General features: G+C 61.0%; 2 protein-coding genes across 2 annotated transcripts; both read right to left on the bottom strand.

The window, feature by feature from the left end:
* Positions 1 to 639: 639 nt before the first annotated feature.
* On the bottom strand, positions 640 to 7,945 carry GC (GC vitamin D binding protein). The gene is made up of 12 exons (XM_068165703.1): positions 7,836 to 7,945; positions 5,709 to 5,778; positions 4,921 to 5,053; positions 4,632 to 4,843; positions 3,770 to 3,902; positions 3,591 to 3,685; positions 3,200 to 3,329; positions 2,880 to 3,082; positions 2,036 to 2,168; positions 1,842 to 1,939; positions 1,051 to 1,183; positions 640 to 958 (listed from the first exon to the last, which is right to left on the bottom strand). The coding sequence occupies exons 1-12, from the start codon at positions 7,894 to 7,896 to the stop codon at positions 905 to 907; spliced, it is 1,455 nt and encodes a 484-aa protein (XP_068021804.1). The 5' UTR covers positions 7,897 to 7,945; the 3' UTR covers positions 640 to 904.
* Positions 7,946 to 10,238: 2,293 nt separating this feature from the next.
* On the bottom strand, positions 10,239 to 14,296 carry NPFFR2 (neuropeptide FF receptor 2). Its single transcript, XM_068165755.1, has 3 exons — positions 13,969 to 14,296; positions 12,624 to 12,723; positions 10,239 to 11,082 (listed from the first exon to the last, which is right to left on the bottom strand). Exons 1-3 carry the CDS (start codon positions 14,294 to 14,296, stop codon positions 10,239 to 10,241), a joined length of 1,272 nt encoding a protein of 423 aa, XP_068021856.1.
* Between the last annotated feature and the right edge of the window lie 466 nt (positions 14,297 to 14,762).

The following is a 14,762-nucleotide window of genomic DNA, read 5'->3' as shown; positions in this document are numbered from 1 at the left end:
GAATGGGAGAGTTGGGGCTGTTCAGCCTGGAGAAGAGAAGGCTGCAGGGAGATCTCGGAGCAGCCTTCCAGGACCTGAAGGGGCTCCAGGAGAGCTGAGGAGGGACTTTTGACAAGGGGTGTGGACAAGAAGCAATGGTTTGAAACTGAGCAGGGCAGTTGGACACCAGGAGGAAGCTGTGCACAAGGAGGGTGGTGAGACACTGGAACAGGTTGTCCAGAGAGGTGGTGGAAGCCCTGTCCCTGCACCACACATGGAGGGGAAGATCCTGATACCCATCAAGAGCCATCCTGGGGGGCATTTGCTGGGTGGGTTTGGTGGGTTGGCTTCATTTCTTAGACTGTTAGCTTCCAGGACTAGAGGTGGGACCTGCTCCTCCTCCTCCTCCCTGCAGGACCATGCCCCTTCCACTGCAGCAGGTTGCCCAGGGAAGTTGTGGATGCCTGTTGCCCACAGCTGTTCAAGACCAGGCTGGATGAGGCCCCAGGCAGCCTGGGCTGGTGGGAGGTGTTCCTGCCCATGGCAGGGGGTTGGAACTGGATGATCTTCAAGGTCCCTTCCAACCCAACCCCTTCTGTGATTCCCAGCCTCCCAGTCTCCCCAGGGTGCAGAAAGCCTCTCCAGCAGCACTGAGGATGCTTTTTGAAGTCTTTATTGCAGGAACCCATGGATGGTGATGGCAGTGGGGAGCAGCAGGCCTGGGGGCACCTTCCTCTCCGGGTGCAAGAAGTATCCACCTGTGGAGCATCCTCCAGCCCAGGTCCTTCTTGCTCCACTTTGAGGTCCTGCCCCACAGAGCTCAGCCACATTTCCTAGCCCCTTATCACCCTCTTTCCATCACCTGTGACCAGAGAAGTGGTCCTTGACACTGGACCCCCCACTCTGGCTGCTCAGCTCCAGGCACCTAGCCCAGGAGGCAGGACCCTCCGGCACACAGCTCTCCCAGCTCCGAGCTCACCTGCAGAGGGGAAGGAAGAGCCAAGGGGCAGCCCCAGGTAGGGAGCTGGCCACCAGCCTGGCGTGGGGCTGGGCTGGGGGCCATGGCCTTACCTTGGAGGAGCAGTAGAGAGGAGGTGAGTTGTGGGGGCAGCAGGTGGAGGCGAAGTCAGCTTGCTGCTCCACCAGCTGCCCCAGCTGCTCCGCGCTGGCCTTGGGCTCTGCCTGTGCCAAGCTCTCCTGCAGCCTGCAGAGAGCACAGCAGGAGGCTTCAGGCTCAGGGAATCAGTAAAGGGTGGAAAATACCAGGGAACAGGTTGTCCAGAGCTGTGCTGGTGGAGGCCCCATCCCTGCAGGGGTCAAACTCGAGGTGGCCCTGGGCAGCCTGCTCTGGTTGGCATTGTCCCTGCTGCCCTGCAGGGAGGGTTGGACGAGAGGAGCTTGGAGGGAGCCTTTCCAGCTCTGTGTTGTCACTGGCCCCTCTGCCTTCACTGCTGCCTCACCCAGCCAGCTTCCAACCATCTTTAACCACAGAATGGTTTGGGTTGGAAAAGCCTTCCAAGATCACTGAGTCCAACCATCAGCCCCAACTCCACCATGGCCACCAAACCATGGCCCCAAGTGCCATGGCCAAAGGTTTCTTGCACCCCTCCAGAGATGGGGAACTCCACCACCTCCCTGGGCAGTCTGTTCTAATGCTTGAAACAGGGAGGTTCCAGGGGTGTCAAACACCCCTATGGCATTTGGGAGGGTGTGGCAGCAGGAGCAGGGTGGGATGCCCTGCAAGGGCATTTTGCTGCTATTTAGACTCAGACCAACCTTCTCAGCCTTGATTTGGGCCAATTTTGGACTGATTTCAGTTCTGGAGGGGTGGGGGGGTTAAAGGGGATGGTCTCAAGGCTCACCTCTTCTTGAAGTCAAGGAAAGTGAGCTGGGTGTACTGGCCACAGAGCTGGTTGGCCTTCTCCAGGAAGGGAGGCAGCTCCTCCCCCGTCTGCAGGCGCTGGGTGGCAGAGGAACGGTGTCACCGGGCTGGGGACAACCTCGGGGGGATGCAGAACCCCGTGGTGGGGGTCAGCAGGGCGTCCCCACCGCTCACCTTGGCCTGCAGGCAGCTGGAGGGGTCCTTGGCAGAGCAGCATTCCTCCCTGGCTTTGGTGGCAGCGTCGTAGAGGGTGCTGAGGGCAGCCTCGGGGAGGCTGGGGTGCCTCCGTGCCAGCTCAGACAGGTACCTGCAGCAGGGGGGTGGAGGAGGTTTCCTCACTGGGGCTGCTCAGTGTGGGCTGGGGGCTGTGCCTCACATTGCTGTGCAGCCTCTGGGGTTCCCCACCTTCTCCTGACAATCACCAAACCACACAATGAAGGCAAAGGGAGAACCAAAGAGCTGCTGAGGTTGGAAGAGACCTCTGAGGTCATCAACCCAACCTCTCACCAGAGCTCACAGCCCCAGCAGCACTGCTGCTGAGCCACTGCCACTGACCCACAGCCCTCAGCTCCACATCCACACCTCTGACATCCCTCCAGGGATGGGGACTCCACCACCTCCCTGGGCAGCCTCTTCCAGTGCCTGACAACCCCTGCTGGGAAGGGATTGTTCCTCATTCCCAACCTGAAGCTCCCCTGGCACAACCTGAGGCTGTTTGCTCTGGTCCTGTCCCTTGCTGCCTGCGAGAGGAGCCCAACCCCCAGCTCACTGCAGCCCCCTCTCAGGCAGCTGTAGAGGGCAAGGAGGTCTCCAAGGGGAGAGCCTCCCCTTCTCCAGACTGAACACCCCCAGCTCCCTCATCTGCTCCTCCCCAGCCCTGTTCTCCAGACCCTTCCCCAGCTTGGCTGCCCTTCTCTGGACCTGCTCCAGCCCCTCAGTGTCCTTCTGGGAGTGAGGAGCCCAGAACTGAGCCCAGGGCTCAGGGGGCGGCATGTCCAGCACCGTGGGCACCACTCACCTCTTGGCATAGCGAGCCCCCTCCTCACCACACAGCTGCTTGTCCGTGGACTTGGGCACCTCAGGCAGCTTGGGGGCAGGTGCTGGTGGCAAAGCAGAGATGCAGAAGTAGCTCTCCATGAGGTTCTTGCCCTTGCAGCAGTTGGCAACCCTCTCGTCTCGGGCAGACAGCGCGCTGCAGGCTTTGGCTGTGTGCTCTGACAGCTGTGGAGAGGAGGAGCACAGGGGGAGGAAGCCCCTCACCGTGGGTGGGCTTCACTCCCTGAGCCCCTCTTGGGCCCCAGGAGGTGGGTTTGGGGTGGGGCTCCTGGCTCAGCCTACCTTCCTCTGCATGCAGTCCTCGGCCACCGAGTCGCAGCACTGGGAGAACACCTCGGCAGCGTTCTCGGCCAGGGGAAGGAGGTCCTCGAAGGAAGCTGCAGGCACCTTCTGAGCCAGGGAGGTGAGGTAGCTGGGCAGCACAGGGGGAACCAGGGGCTTAGGGAGCAAAGCCCCCCCTGACCCCACCAACAGCTCCCAGGCAAGGGGGTCTTGGGAGGGAGGTGGTGAGGAGCCTCGGGGCTCACTCTGCACCTCCACCCTGCACAGCCTCTTCCCCCCACGGCTGCCCCTGGGGCAGCTTTGTGCAGGCTGCCTACCAGCAGCTCGAAGCAGGAGCCTGCTGCCAGCTGTTGTGGTGCTGATGGGGACAAAAAGGCAGTCCCCCCCTTACCTGAAGGTGACCTTGTCCTTGCCATAGGCGGTGAAGCGGGAGCAGGCCCGGTTGGACAGCAGGGTCAGCAGGGACAGGGTTTTCCTTGCCAGTTTCTGCCACACACCAAGAGGATGGAGGTGGCCCAGGGAAGCACAAGAAGCCCTTCCCAAGCCAGTATCACAGCATCAGGACCTCACCTCCTTCAGGAAGCAGACAGTGGGCACGGGGGAGATGCAGCAGGTGGAGACCATGGAGAGGAAGCTCCTGGTGGAGCCCAGGAGCACGGGCAGGGGAGCCTGGCCATAGCTACTGGCATACTCATACAGGAACCTGCAGGCAGAGGTGGGCTGAGGAGATCCAGCACCCCAGGGCTGGGTGCTCAGCTGCAGGAGATGTGTGGGGCTTGGGGGGCTTGGGGCTGCTCAGGGATAGAAGCCCTCTCCTGAGAGAGAGAGAGGTTGGCCATGGGATGTGCTGCCCAGGGAGGTGGTGGAGTCACCATCCCTGGAGGTGTTTAGGAAGAGCCTGGCTGAGGCACTTGGTGCCATGGTTTAGTTGATCAGATGGTGCTGGGTGAGAGGTTAGACTTGATGATCATTGAATCATTGAATCAATAAGGCTGGAAAAGACCTCAGAGATCAGCAGGTCCAACCTGCCACCCAAGACCTCATGGCTACCAAACCAAAGGTCTTTTTCAACCTGGTCTATCCCATCCCATCCCATCCCATCCCATCCCATCCCATCCCATCCCATCCCATCCTATCCTATCCTATCCTATCCTATCCTATCCCACCCCACCCCACCCCACCCCCTGCAGCCAGCTTCATCACCCCAAGCCATGGGAGGGGGCTGGTGGCCCCTTCCCAAGCAGCTGCACCCCTCACCCCTGTGCTCAGATGCTGCTCCTGGAGGGGGGGAGGGCTGTGCAGGACACCCCCAACCTCTGAGGGCACAGCAGCCACGGCAGAGAGGTGAGGTAAGGAAGGCTTTGCTTGGAGGGGCTCCTTGGCTCCGCTGGGAGCTCTCCACCAGCACCACCGCCCCCCAGCCCCACTTTACCGGTCTGCAAAGTCCTTGGGGTCCTCCTTGAAGGCCTGGCAGAGCTCCTCGTTGGAGGGCTGGAGGTAGCGCGGCAGCGGCTGGGGGGGGTGGCGCAGGGCTGCCAGGCACAGCTTCTGCTCCAGCCCCTCCTGGCTGCAGCAGCCGGCAGTGCCCGGGTGGAAGGGGAAGGGAGAGGCTCCGCTGCAGGACTTGGCCGACAGAGCCGAGGACTGCAGGAGAAAGGACGAGGTTAGGTGCCGGGGGCCAGCCCGGCTCCCTCCACCCCTGCTTTTGGGGTCAGCCTCACCCCGGCGTCGTAGCAGGAGGGGTCGGCACCGGCGGCGCAGCAGGTGGCAGCCAGGGACACGATCTCCTGCACCAGGGGCTTGATCTCCTCGAAGGTGGCATTGGAGTACTTCCTGCTGTTGGCTATGATGTTCCTGGCGGCAGGGAGCAAGGAGAGGATGAGCTGGGGGCAGGTTCCTGCCCCTTAAGCAAGGAGAGGATGAGCTGGGGGCAAGTTCCTGCCCCTTAAACAAGGAGAGGATGAGCTGGGGGCAAGTTCCCCTCCTTTAAGCAAGGAGAGGATGAGCTGGGGGCAAGTTCCTGACCCTTAAGCAAGGAGAGGATGAGCTGGGGGCAAGTTCCTCTCCTTTAAACAAGGAGAGGATGAGCTGGGGGCAGGTTCCTGCCCCTTAGGCAAGGAGAGGATGAGCTGGGGGCAAGTTCCTCTCCTTTAGACAAGGAGAAGATGAGCTGGGGTCAGGTTCCTGTCCCTTAAACAAGGAGAGGATGAGCTGGGGGCAAGTTCCTGCCCCTTAAACAAGGAGAGGATGAGCTGGGGGCAAGTTCCTCTCCTTTAAGCAAGGAGAGGATGAGCTGGGGGCAGGTTCCTGCCCCTTAGGCAAGGAGAGGATGAGCTGGGGGCACTTCCCTCTTTCTTAAAACCATGCCCCCCCTCACCCCCTTTGTTCTTCTAAACTGGGGCTTAAACCCTCCCATTTCTAAGTTGATTTTTGTTCTTCTTCTTTTTTGGGGGGGTGGATGGGCTGGGTTTAGGCGCTGGAGTGCCCTGGGAGGGCAGGAGGTACTTACAGGGTCCTGAATTCCTCCTTCCCCAGGGCGTTGAACTCCTGGCAGACCTTGTCCCGGATGTAAGCTTTGCCTGGAAGAGCAGGAAGAGGAGGATTTGAGAGCAGGATTTGTGTCTTGGCTCACCTGAGTGCAACCAAGGTGGGGTCTGGGAAAGCCAGGAGCTGGTGATGTGCTGGGGTTGGGCTGTGGAACACCCCCAGCTTTGCTCTCCCCTCTTGTGTCCTTCTCTTTAGGGGGGCAACAGAGCTGATTGCCAGCACCTTTCCACCTTGCAGAGAGAAAGAAACCCTCCCAGGCAGCCTGGGGCTGCTCCACTGAGTCCTTACAGGCAAGAACTCCAATCTCCTGCTTTTGCCAGGGAAAATGATCCCTTGGGCACCAACCTGCCCCCCCTTGAGCTGCTTTCCTCTCACTCTCCCAGCAGCAGCAGAGTGGCATTGAGGGGTGCTACAGCTCCACAAAAGCCATCCCAAGGCTGTGGAGCTCTGGGATTAGTTCCTTGAGGATTGCAGCCTCCTGCTACTCTCTCAAGTCAGAGGGGGTGGTGATCCCTAGGGCGGTGCTGGGCTTGGAGGAACATCTTTGGTACCCAGGCTGCTTGGGTCAGAGGAAGGCACAAGGGGAAAACTCTTCTCTGAGCTAGGAGAGCTGCAGGGGAGTCATCAGGAGCTTCACGCCAAGAAGGACATTGAGGGGCTGGAGTGTGCCCAGAGCAGGGCAGCAGAGCTGGGGAAGGGTCTGGAGAACAGGGCTGGGGAGGAGCAGCTGAGGGAGCTGGAGAAGGCTGAGGGTGGAGCCAGGTGGGACTTGGTCTCTCCTCCCTAGTCTCAGGGGAGAGAAGGAGAGGCAGTGGCCTGAAATTGTGCCTGGGGAGGCTTAGCTTGGAGGTGAGGAACAATGCCTTGGCTGCAGGAGTGGTCAGGGGTTGGAAGAGGCTGCCCAGGGAGGTGATGGAGTCCCCACCATGCCTGGAGGTGTTCCAGAAAGGTTGGGGCCGTGGTGGGGGTGGGTGGATGGTGGCACTGGATCTCAGAGGGCTTTCCCAACCCAACCATTCCATGAGTCTATCAGGTGCCTTCACCCCTGGTCCAAAGGGACAGTTCTGTGCCTTTGAGATGTGTCCTGCTGGGTTTTTCTGGCAGGGTGTGGAGCTCCTGGACAGGACCAGGGAGGTCAGGGGCAGCCAGGAGTGCAGACAGCCCTGGGTGACTGTCTGCTGGGCTGCTTTGTGCAGAAGCAGGGCTGGTTAGACTTTGATACCAGCAGGCAAACACTGATAGCACTATTTGCTGGCCTCCTCCCCACAGCCAGGGGCTTGCTGCTGCTACACCCAAGGTCACCTTGGCCAGTGGGAAAGGAAGGCTGAGGGGGTGGGGTGGGGGAGTCTCCATCTCTGCAGACATTCCAAACCCACCTAGACATGTCCCTCTGTGACCTTCTCTAGGTGACCCTGCCTTGGTATAGGGGACTGGATGATCTCCAGAGGTCCCTTCCAAGCCCTGCCACTCTGTGGGCTCTGCCAGGCTCTGGTCACAGTGGGGAAAGGGGGAAGCTGTGGGAAAAGGATCTCCTCTCCTGGCAGCAACAGCAGCTGTGGGGCACAGGTTCACAGCTTGCATTGGCCTGGAAGGGACCCTCCAAGGGCATCTTGTCCAACCCCACCCTGCACTCAGCAGGGACAGCTCCAGGCAGATCAGGCTGCCTGGGGCCACATCCAGCCTGATCTTGAATGTTTGCAGGGATGGAGCCTCAACCACCTCCCTGGGCAACCTGTGCCAGTGTCTCCCCACCCTCATGTGAACAACTTCCTCCTGATGTCCAACCCAAACCTGCCCTGCTCTAGTTCCTAGGGACACCTCCCACCAGCCCAGCTTGCTCAGGGCCTCATCCAGCCTGGCCTTGAACACCTCCAGGGAGGGAGCATCCACAGCCTCCCTGGGCAGCCTGTGCCAGTCTCTCCCCACCCTCACTCTAAAGAGTTTCTTCCACATCTCCAGTCTAAATCCCACACCTTTCCCTTTCCTCTCTCTGATTCCAGCTCAGCCATTGGGATGGGGAGAGGGAGGACCACCCAAAGCTGCTCCCTGGGGTGGAGCAAAGCCCCCAGCAGATGCCAAAGGTCCTTACCTCGGTGCATGGCATAAGTGCTGGCTAAAAGCAGCAGCAGCAGGGAGAGAGCTGCCCTCATCTTGGGGCTGGTTTTGCTTCTTCTGCCACAAAGTGATGCCTGGAAACCCATCCTGGTGTTTATAGGGAGGGGAGGCCTCCTGGCTGGGTCAATCATTAATCCCAGCAGCGGGGCAGAGGTTGAGCATCCTTGGCCTGCCTGCCACAGCCTGGCATCCAGCACCTCCAATGTCAGCCCAGCTTTAATCATTAACTCCACAAAAAAAAGGGGGATGTGTTGCTGCAGGACCTCAGGCAGGGTCCTCCTGCCCAGGATGGGTGATGGGCACAATTCAGGCAACTGGAAGAGGCTGCCCAGGGAGGTGGTGGAGTGCCCACCCCCCTGAAGGTGTTCAAGAACGATGTGGCCACGGCACTTGGGGCCATGGTTTGGTGGCCATGGTGGGGTTGGGTTGCTGGTTGGACTGGATGATCTTGGGAGGGCTTTCCCAACCAAGACAATGCTCTGATTGTATGAAGCACAAGAGATGTGGCAGGGCAAGTGTCCTCTGCACCCCACAAGGCCAAGAAGCGCTCCTCCCAGCCCCTTGCACCACACTTTTTGGGGTGCAGGCACACCAAAGGCTCCCAGAATGGGGATTTTTAGGTGGGAGAAACTGCTCTGTGCAGGGTGGTGACCTGGTGTGGTGCCCTGCTCTGCTGGGACCAGTGCTGGGTCAGCCTGACACCCACCTGAGATGACCCATGGCGTGGTGCCATCCCCAGAGCAGGTGTTGCCTCAGAACAAATGAGTAGTTGGGTGGATGGAGGGAGGGAGAGAGGGACAAAGAGATGAGTAGTTGGGTGGGTGGGTGAGTGGATGGATGGAGGAAGGGATGGAAAGATGAGTAGTTGGAAGGGTGGATGGATGAGGGGATGGATGGAGGGAGGGATAAAAAGATGAGTGTTTGGGTGGATGGATGAGTGGATGGAGGGAGGGAGGGATGAAAAGATGAGTGTTGGGGTGGATGGATGGAGGGAGGGAGGGAGGGAAGGAGGAGAGCAGCCAACTCATTGTCAGCTCTGCTCTTCCCCACAGGCAGCACAACTACCAGGAGGTGTACGAGCAGCAGGATGAGGACACAGCAAGTCCATCCTCCCGCTGTGCAGGGCTGTCCCAGCCATCGACTGCCAGCACCCTGGGAAGCGGCAGCTGGAGCTGCCGGGGCTGTGCGGCTGGGACTCCAAACTGGGTTCACGGGGCCAGCTTAGAACCAGAGAGGAGCGGAGGAAGTTTGAGCCCTGGCGGCCGCCGTCGCGCCCTGTCTCTGCTCGTTCTCTCCCGATAAAGCCGCCCGCAGCCCGGGGCTGGCAGCAGCTCGGCTGGACGCGGCAGCTCCGGAGCGGGAGGGTGCTCGGCGAGGAGCAGACCTGCGCCCCAGAGCCACAGGACTCACTCGGTACCTCCGTCCCGGTAGCGGCGTAGCCGCGGCTCTGCCTGTCCCATGCACAAGGAGCGAAGCGGCACAGCTGCTGCGCGGAGCGGAGGAAGTTTGAGCCCCGGCGGCCGCCGTCGCGGCGTCTCCGTTGTCCCCGGGCAACGCCGCCCGCTGCTCCGCGATGGCGGCAGCCTGCCTGGGCGCCCCTCTGGCGGGGCCAGATGAGGTACGGGGGAGGGTCTCGGTGGGGGTTAAATCTGCTCCCTGGGGGGGTTTAAATCTGCTCTCCGCGGGGGGCTCGGTGGGGGTTAGATCTGCTCCCCGGGGGGGTCCTGGTGAGGGTCAGATCTGCTGCCCTGGGGGTGCTCGGTGGGGGTCAGATCTGCTGCCCGGGGGGTGCTCGGTGGGGGTTGAATCTGCGCTCCAGGGCGGGGCTCGGTGGGGCTTAAATGTGCTCCCCGAGGGGGTCGCGAAAGGCTTCGGGGAAGTCTCGCACCTGCTGCCGGGCTGGAGCCGACCCGCCGCTGACCAATCAGCGGTGGCCAATAGCGAGGAGGGGCTGGCGCTGTGGTGGCGCCGTCTGGCGGACGAGAAGCGGCAGCGCAGGAGCTTGTCGGTGCCAGCTGCAGCTCTCCTTCGACACAGAAGCATTTGGACTTTATTTGGGGGGCTAGCAGAGCCCGAGGTTTCCCCACACAACAGAGCAGCTCTGCTAGGCGCAAGGACACAGAATCACGGAACAGCAGGTTGGAAGGGACCCCCAGGGATCCTCTGGCCCAGCCTCTCTAGGTGATGGAGTTGAAATGAGCTGGCCCAGCAGCCTGCCCAGTGTAGGGGAATCCACAGCTCCCCTTGGAGATGATTCCAATGTCTCACTGGTGAAAAGCTTTCTGCTGGATTCCAGTCAGACTCTCCCCAGCAGTAACTTGTCCCCATCACCCCTTGACTCCTGGTCAAGAGGGAGCCTGCATCCTCCTCCCCCCCCTCACTCGATCCCACTGGCACAGGGCTCTCCGAGACCCTCCATCGCCATCTCCTGCTGGTTGTTCACCCAGTTGCCTTTCTTAACTCTCTTCCTCTCCTCCTCAGCACTTTGGCAGGCCTGCTCCCCTGCTGCCTGCCCCTCGGCAGCCGGCAGGGGGGCTCGGGCCGGGGCCGGCTGCCCGCAGCCCTCCCCGGGAGGCAGCCGCCCGCGGCAGAGCCGCAGCCCGAAGGCTGCCCGGAAGCCCCTGCGGAAGTTCTCGTTGAAGAAGCCATAGACGATGGGGTTGATGCTGCTGTTGAAGAAGGCCAGCCAGTGAGCCAGGGGGTAGATGTAAACGTTGATGACCTGCAGCTGGAGGTCCGAGAGCTCAGCATAGTCCGAGAGCAGCATCAGAGTCCAGAGGGGCAGCCAGGAGAGGGTGAAGAGCGCAGCCACCACCATCAGCATCTTGATCACCTTCTGCTTCCTCCTGCCGCCCCCCAGCCGCCGCTGCCGCGGCCCAGGCGTGCCCAGCACGGGCAGAGCCGGGCTGGAGAGGGCCACGCTGATCCTGGCGTACATCAGGAGGATGAGGGAGAGGGGAGCCAGGTAGATGTTGGCGAACAGCACCGCCGTGTAGACCCTCCTCATGCCCGGCTCGGGCCAGGCCTCCCGGCACCAGTAGACGGGCAGGGTCTGGTTGCCCCGGCCCAGCACCACCCTGAAGCGCTTCTCCTCTTGGATCTGCAGCATGACAGCAGAAGGACACATGATGGCCACGGCCAGGAGCCAGATGAGGGCGATGGTGGCCGCGGCGGCGGCGGGGCTCGGCTTCCGCTTGAAGGGGTGCACGATGCAGCGGAACCTGCGGCGGCGACACGGGCACAGCGCTGCCCCAGGGGCAACCGGGGGTGCAGCGGGGCAGGGAGCAGAGGCCAAGCTGCTGGAGGGGCTGGGCAAGGGTGACCAAGCTGGTGGAGGGGCTGGAGGGGGCCAGACAAGGGTGACCAAGCTGGTGGAGGGGCTGGACAAGGGTGACCAAGCTGGTGGAGGGGCTGGAGGGAGCTAGACAAGGGTGACCAAGCTGGTGGAGGGGCTGGACAAGGGTGACCAAGCTGGTGGAGGGGCTGGAGGGAGCTAGACAAGGGTGACCAAGCTGCTGGAGGGGCTGGACAAGGGTGACCAAGCTGCTGGAGGGGCTGGACAAGGGTGACCAAGCTGGTGGAGGGGCTGGAGGGGGCCAGACAAGGGTGACCAAGCTGGTGGAGGGGCTGGACAAGGGTGACCAAGCTGGTGGAGGGGCTGGAGGGGGCCAGACAAGGGTGACCAAGCTGGTGGAGGGGCTGGACAAGGGTGACCAAGCTGGTGGAGGGGCTGGACAAGGGTGACCAAGCTGGTGGAGGGGCTGGAGGGGGCCAGACAAGGGTGACCAAGCTGGTGGAGGGGCTGGAGGACAGGGCTGGTGAAGAGCAGCTGAGGGACCTGGGAGTGTTCAGCCTGGAGAAGAGGAGGCTGAGGGGAGAGCTCATTGCTCTCTACAGCTCCCTGAAAGGAGGTTGCAGTGAGCTGGGGGCTTGCTCTCTTCTCCCAGGGAACAAGCAAGAGGATGAGGAAATGGCCCAGGGGAGGTGGAACCTCCTGGGTTGTAGTTTGTGTCCTTTGCCCCTCATCCTGTCACAGGACACCACCCAAAAGAGACTGGCCCCTGCTTGCCACCCCCCAGTGAGTGACCTGGGTGGTAGTTGAGGCTGGAAGAGCCACTCAGAGGAGAGGGGGGGGCAGGAAAACTGCATGGAGAGTCCCTTCCAGGAGGGACTCTTGTGAAGCTGTTGTGCTTAAGAGCCTCTCCTTTGGCTGCTTGTTTTGACTTTGCTTTTCCCCTTTCCCAGGGCCTGCTCACAAATAAAGGCTCCTGCTAGGAAGAGCTCTTGGTGCTGCTTCTCTCTGGGGGCTCCAAGGTCCCTTGCCAAGCCAGCCCCCATTCTGTGATCAAAATCTCAGTCAGGAGTCTCATTTGCTGTTGAAGTTTCCTCAGTGTTGCTCTGTCTCTGCCAAGCTGCTGCTGCTGCCCCAAAGCTGGTGCAAGGCTCTGAGCTTTGCTGCCTGGCTGGGGGGGTGAGGAGCAGACCAAGCCTGGGTGCCCCTAGCTGCAGGAGGTAGCAGCGGAGGAGCAAACTGCTGTGGCTGTGGCCACCTTTTGTTTGGCTTAATTGCCTTTAGGAGCACATTTCCAACTAATTAGTGGCAGGGCTGAGTGAGCAACCTCTGCTGGAGGGTGTGACAGGGAGGGGTCGGGGCTGGAGGGTCTTCCAAGTCCTTTCCAACCCAAACCAGTTGGTGAATGTGTGCTGAGGGGGCCAGAGGGAGATGCTTTCCAGCCACAGTGTAGGCTCTGCACCTTCTTACCTGTCCACAGCAATAGCAACCAGAGTGAAGACAGAGGCAGCAACTGAGATGCCTTGCACCATCCCACTCAGCTTGCAAACCAGGCTCCCAAATGGCCATCCTGCAAGGAAGGAAGCAAGCTGAGGTTGCCACCAGCAGCACCTCTCTGCAGCATGATGTTTCTAGCAGAGTCACAGAGCTGTCAGGGCTGGAAGGGAGCTCAAGGCTCAGCCAGCTCCAACCCCCTGCCATGGGCAGGGACACCTCACACCACAGCAGGTTGCTCACAGCCACATCCAGCCTGGCTGCAAACACCTCCAGGCAGGAGGCTTCCACCACCTCCCTGGGCAGCCTGTGCCAGGCTCTCACCACCCTCCTGGGGAACAACTTCTTCCTCACAGCCAAGCTCAATCTGCCCACTTCTACCCTCAAAGTGACACTGCTGTGAGGACAGGCTGAGGCAGTTGGGGTTGTGCAGGCTGGAGAGGAGAAGGCTCCCAGGAGACCTAATTGTGGCCTTCCAGGATCTGCAGGGGGCTGCAAGAAAGCTGGGGAGGGACTTTGGAGGGTGTCAGGGAGGGATAGGACTGGGGGGGATGGAGCAGAACTAGAAGTGGGGAGATTGAGATTGGATGTGAGGAAGAAGTTGTTGCCCATGAGGGTGGTGAGAGCCTGGCACAGGCTGCCCAGGGAGGTGGTGGAAGCCTCCTGCCTGGAGGTGTTTGCAGCCAGGCTGGAGGTGGCTGTGAGCAACCTGCTGTGGTGTGAGGTGTCCCTGCCCATGGCAGGGGGTTGGGGCTGGCTGAGCCTTGAGCTCCCTTCCAACCCTGACAATGTTTCTGTGACTTTCACCCCAGGACTAATCCATTCCTTTTGTAAGGCCACAGCAGGGCTTAGGGAGGAAGAGGTTGTGGAAGGACAATGCCCTGGTTCTGACCTCCCAAGAAACAGCAAAGCAAACGTTTGGGGTTTATCACCCCCTCAAAAGGAGGTCTCAGGCCAAGAAAGGGTTCTTGCCTTGAGCCACTGCAGCTGGCTCCCAGAGCTGTCAGGGGTGGGAGGGACCTCAAGGATCATCCAGTCCCAGCCTCGCTGCCACGGGCAGGGACACCTCACACTGGACTCCACCAAGTCTTCCCAAACCCCTGAGCCCATGCTGGTGGGAGCAACCCTTCCCAAAGAGAAGGGATGTGGAAGTCAGCCCCAGCAGGAGGGGAGTTAGAGCCTTGGATTCCTCCCCTCGACACTTCCAGGGGCTTGAAACTCTGAGCCCTCAGAGCCTGCTGGGCGAGGAGCTCGCAGAGCCCCCAAGGGAGGCCAGCAGCCCCCCTCAAACCCCTCTCCAGCTCCTTGCACCCCATCCTACCTGCAATGATGTTGTCCAGGAGGGTGGTGGGCATGCAGAAGATGCCCACCAGCAGGTCGCTGACGGCCAGGTTGAAGATGAAGAGGTTGGTGACGGTGCGCATCTGCCTGCTCCTGAGCACCAGGAAGCACACCACCCCGTTGCCCAGCATGCAGAGGAGGAAGATGAGGAGGTAGGAGATGATGAAGACAGCTGCCACGGAGGGCTGGTGAAGGTAGAAGTCCACGTAGGAGACGTTGCCTCCCAGGGAGGGGTGGTGGTGCCCCCCGGTGGGGCCGGGCGCCGGAGGCCACGCGAGGGAGGAGTTGGAGTCCAGCTCCTGGCTCATGGTGTGAGACCTGCTCTGGAAGATCATTGCAATGCAGGTCATCCCAGGGGGCTGGAGGGGCTGTGGGCTGGAGCAACCTGCCCAGCTGCTGTCTCCTCACCCTGCCAGGGCTGAGCCTAGCAGCCAGACTCACAGAATCGCCCAGGCTGGAAAAGACCTCAGAGCTCATCAAGTCCAACCTGTGCCCTAACCCCCAACCCCTCCTGACAGCCAAGCCATGGCCCCCAGTGCCACAGCCAAGCCCCTCTTGAACACTTCCAGGGATGGGGACTCCACCACCTCCCTGGGCAGCACATCCCAATGGCCAACAACTCTCTGTGGGAAGAACTTTCTCCTCACCTCCAGCCTAAACTTCCCCTGGCACAGCTCTCCCCAGCTGCGCTTTCCCCCTCTCCAACTGCTCTTTCCCTCTGCCCAGCTGCTTTCCCTCTCCCCAGCTGCTCATTCCCTCTCCCCAGCTGCTCAT

This window comes from Melanerpes formicivorus, unplaced genomic scaffold (assembly GCF_026170545.1).
Source record: "Melanerpes formicivorus ecotype bairdi unplaced genomic scaffold, bMelFor1.0.p_v2 SCAF_92, whole genome shotgun sequence".
Taxonomy (NCBI): domain Eukaryota; kingdom Metazoa; phylum Chordata; class Aves; order Piciformes; family Picidae; genus Melanerpes; species Melanerpes formicivorus.
This window is presented reverse-complemented; position numbering and strand designations above follow the sequence as displayed.

Bases quoted from the DNA above. Each gene is read 5' to 3' on its own strand.
- GC (XM_068165703.1), bottom strand. From the start codon at position 7,896: ATGAGGGCAGCTCTCTCCCTGCTGCTGCTGCTTTTAGCCAGCACTTAT. The intron at 5,054-5,708 runs GTAAGTACCTCC...CCCTGCCGCCAG, and splicing joins AAGGAGGAATTCAGGACCCT to GAACATCATAGCCAACAGCA. The intron at 3,903-4,631 runs GTAAAGTGGGGC...CTCTGCCTGCAG, and splicing joins CCCAAGGACTTTGCAGACCG to GTTCCTGTATGAGTATGCCA.
- NPFFR2 (XM_068165755.1), bottom strand. From the start codon at position 14,296: ATGAGCCAGGAGCTGGACTCCAACTCCTCCCTCGCGTGGCCTCCGGCG. The intron at 12,724-13,968 runs GTAGGATGGGGT...CCTTCCTTGCAG, and splicing joins CCTGGACAACATCATTGCAG to GATGGCCATTTGGGAGCCTG. The intron at 11,083-12,623 runs GTAAGAAGGTGC...TCGCCGCCGCAG, and splicing joins GTTGCTATTGCTGTGGACAG to GTTCCGCTGCATCGTGCACC.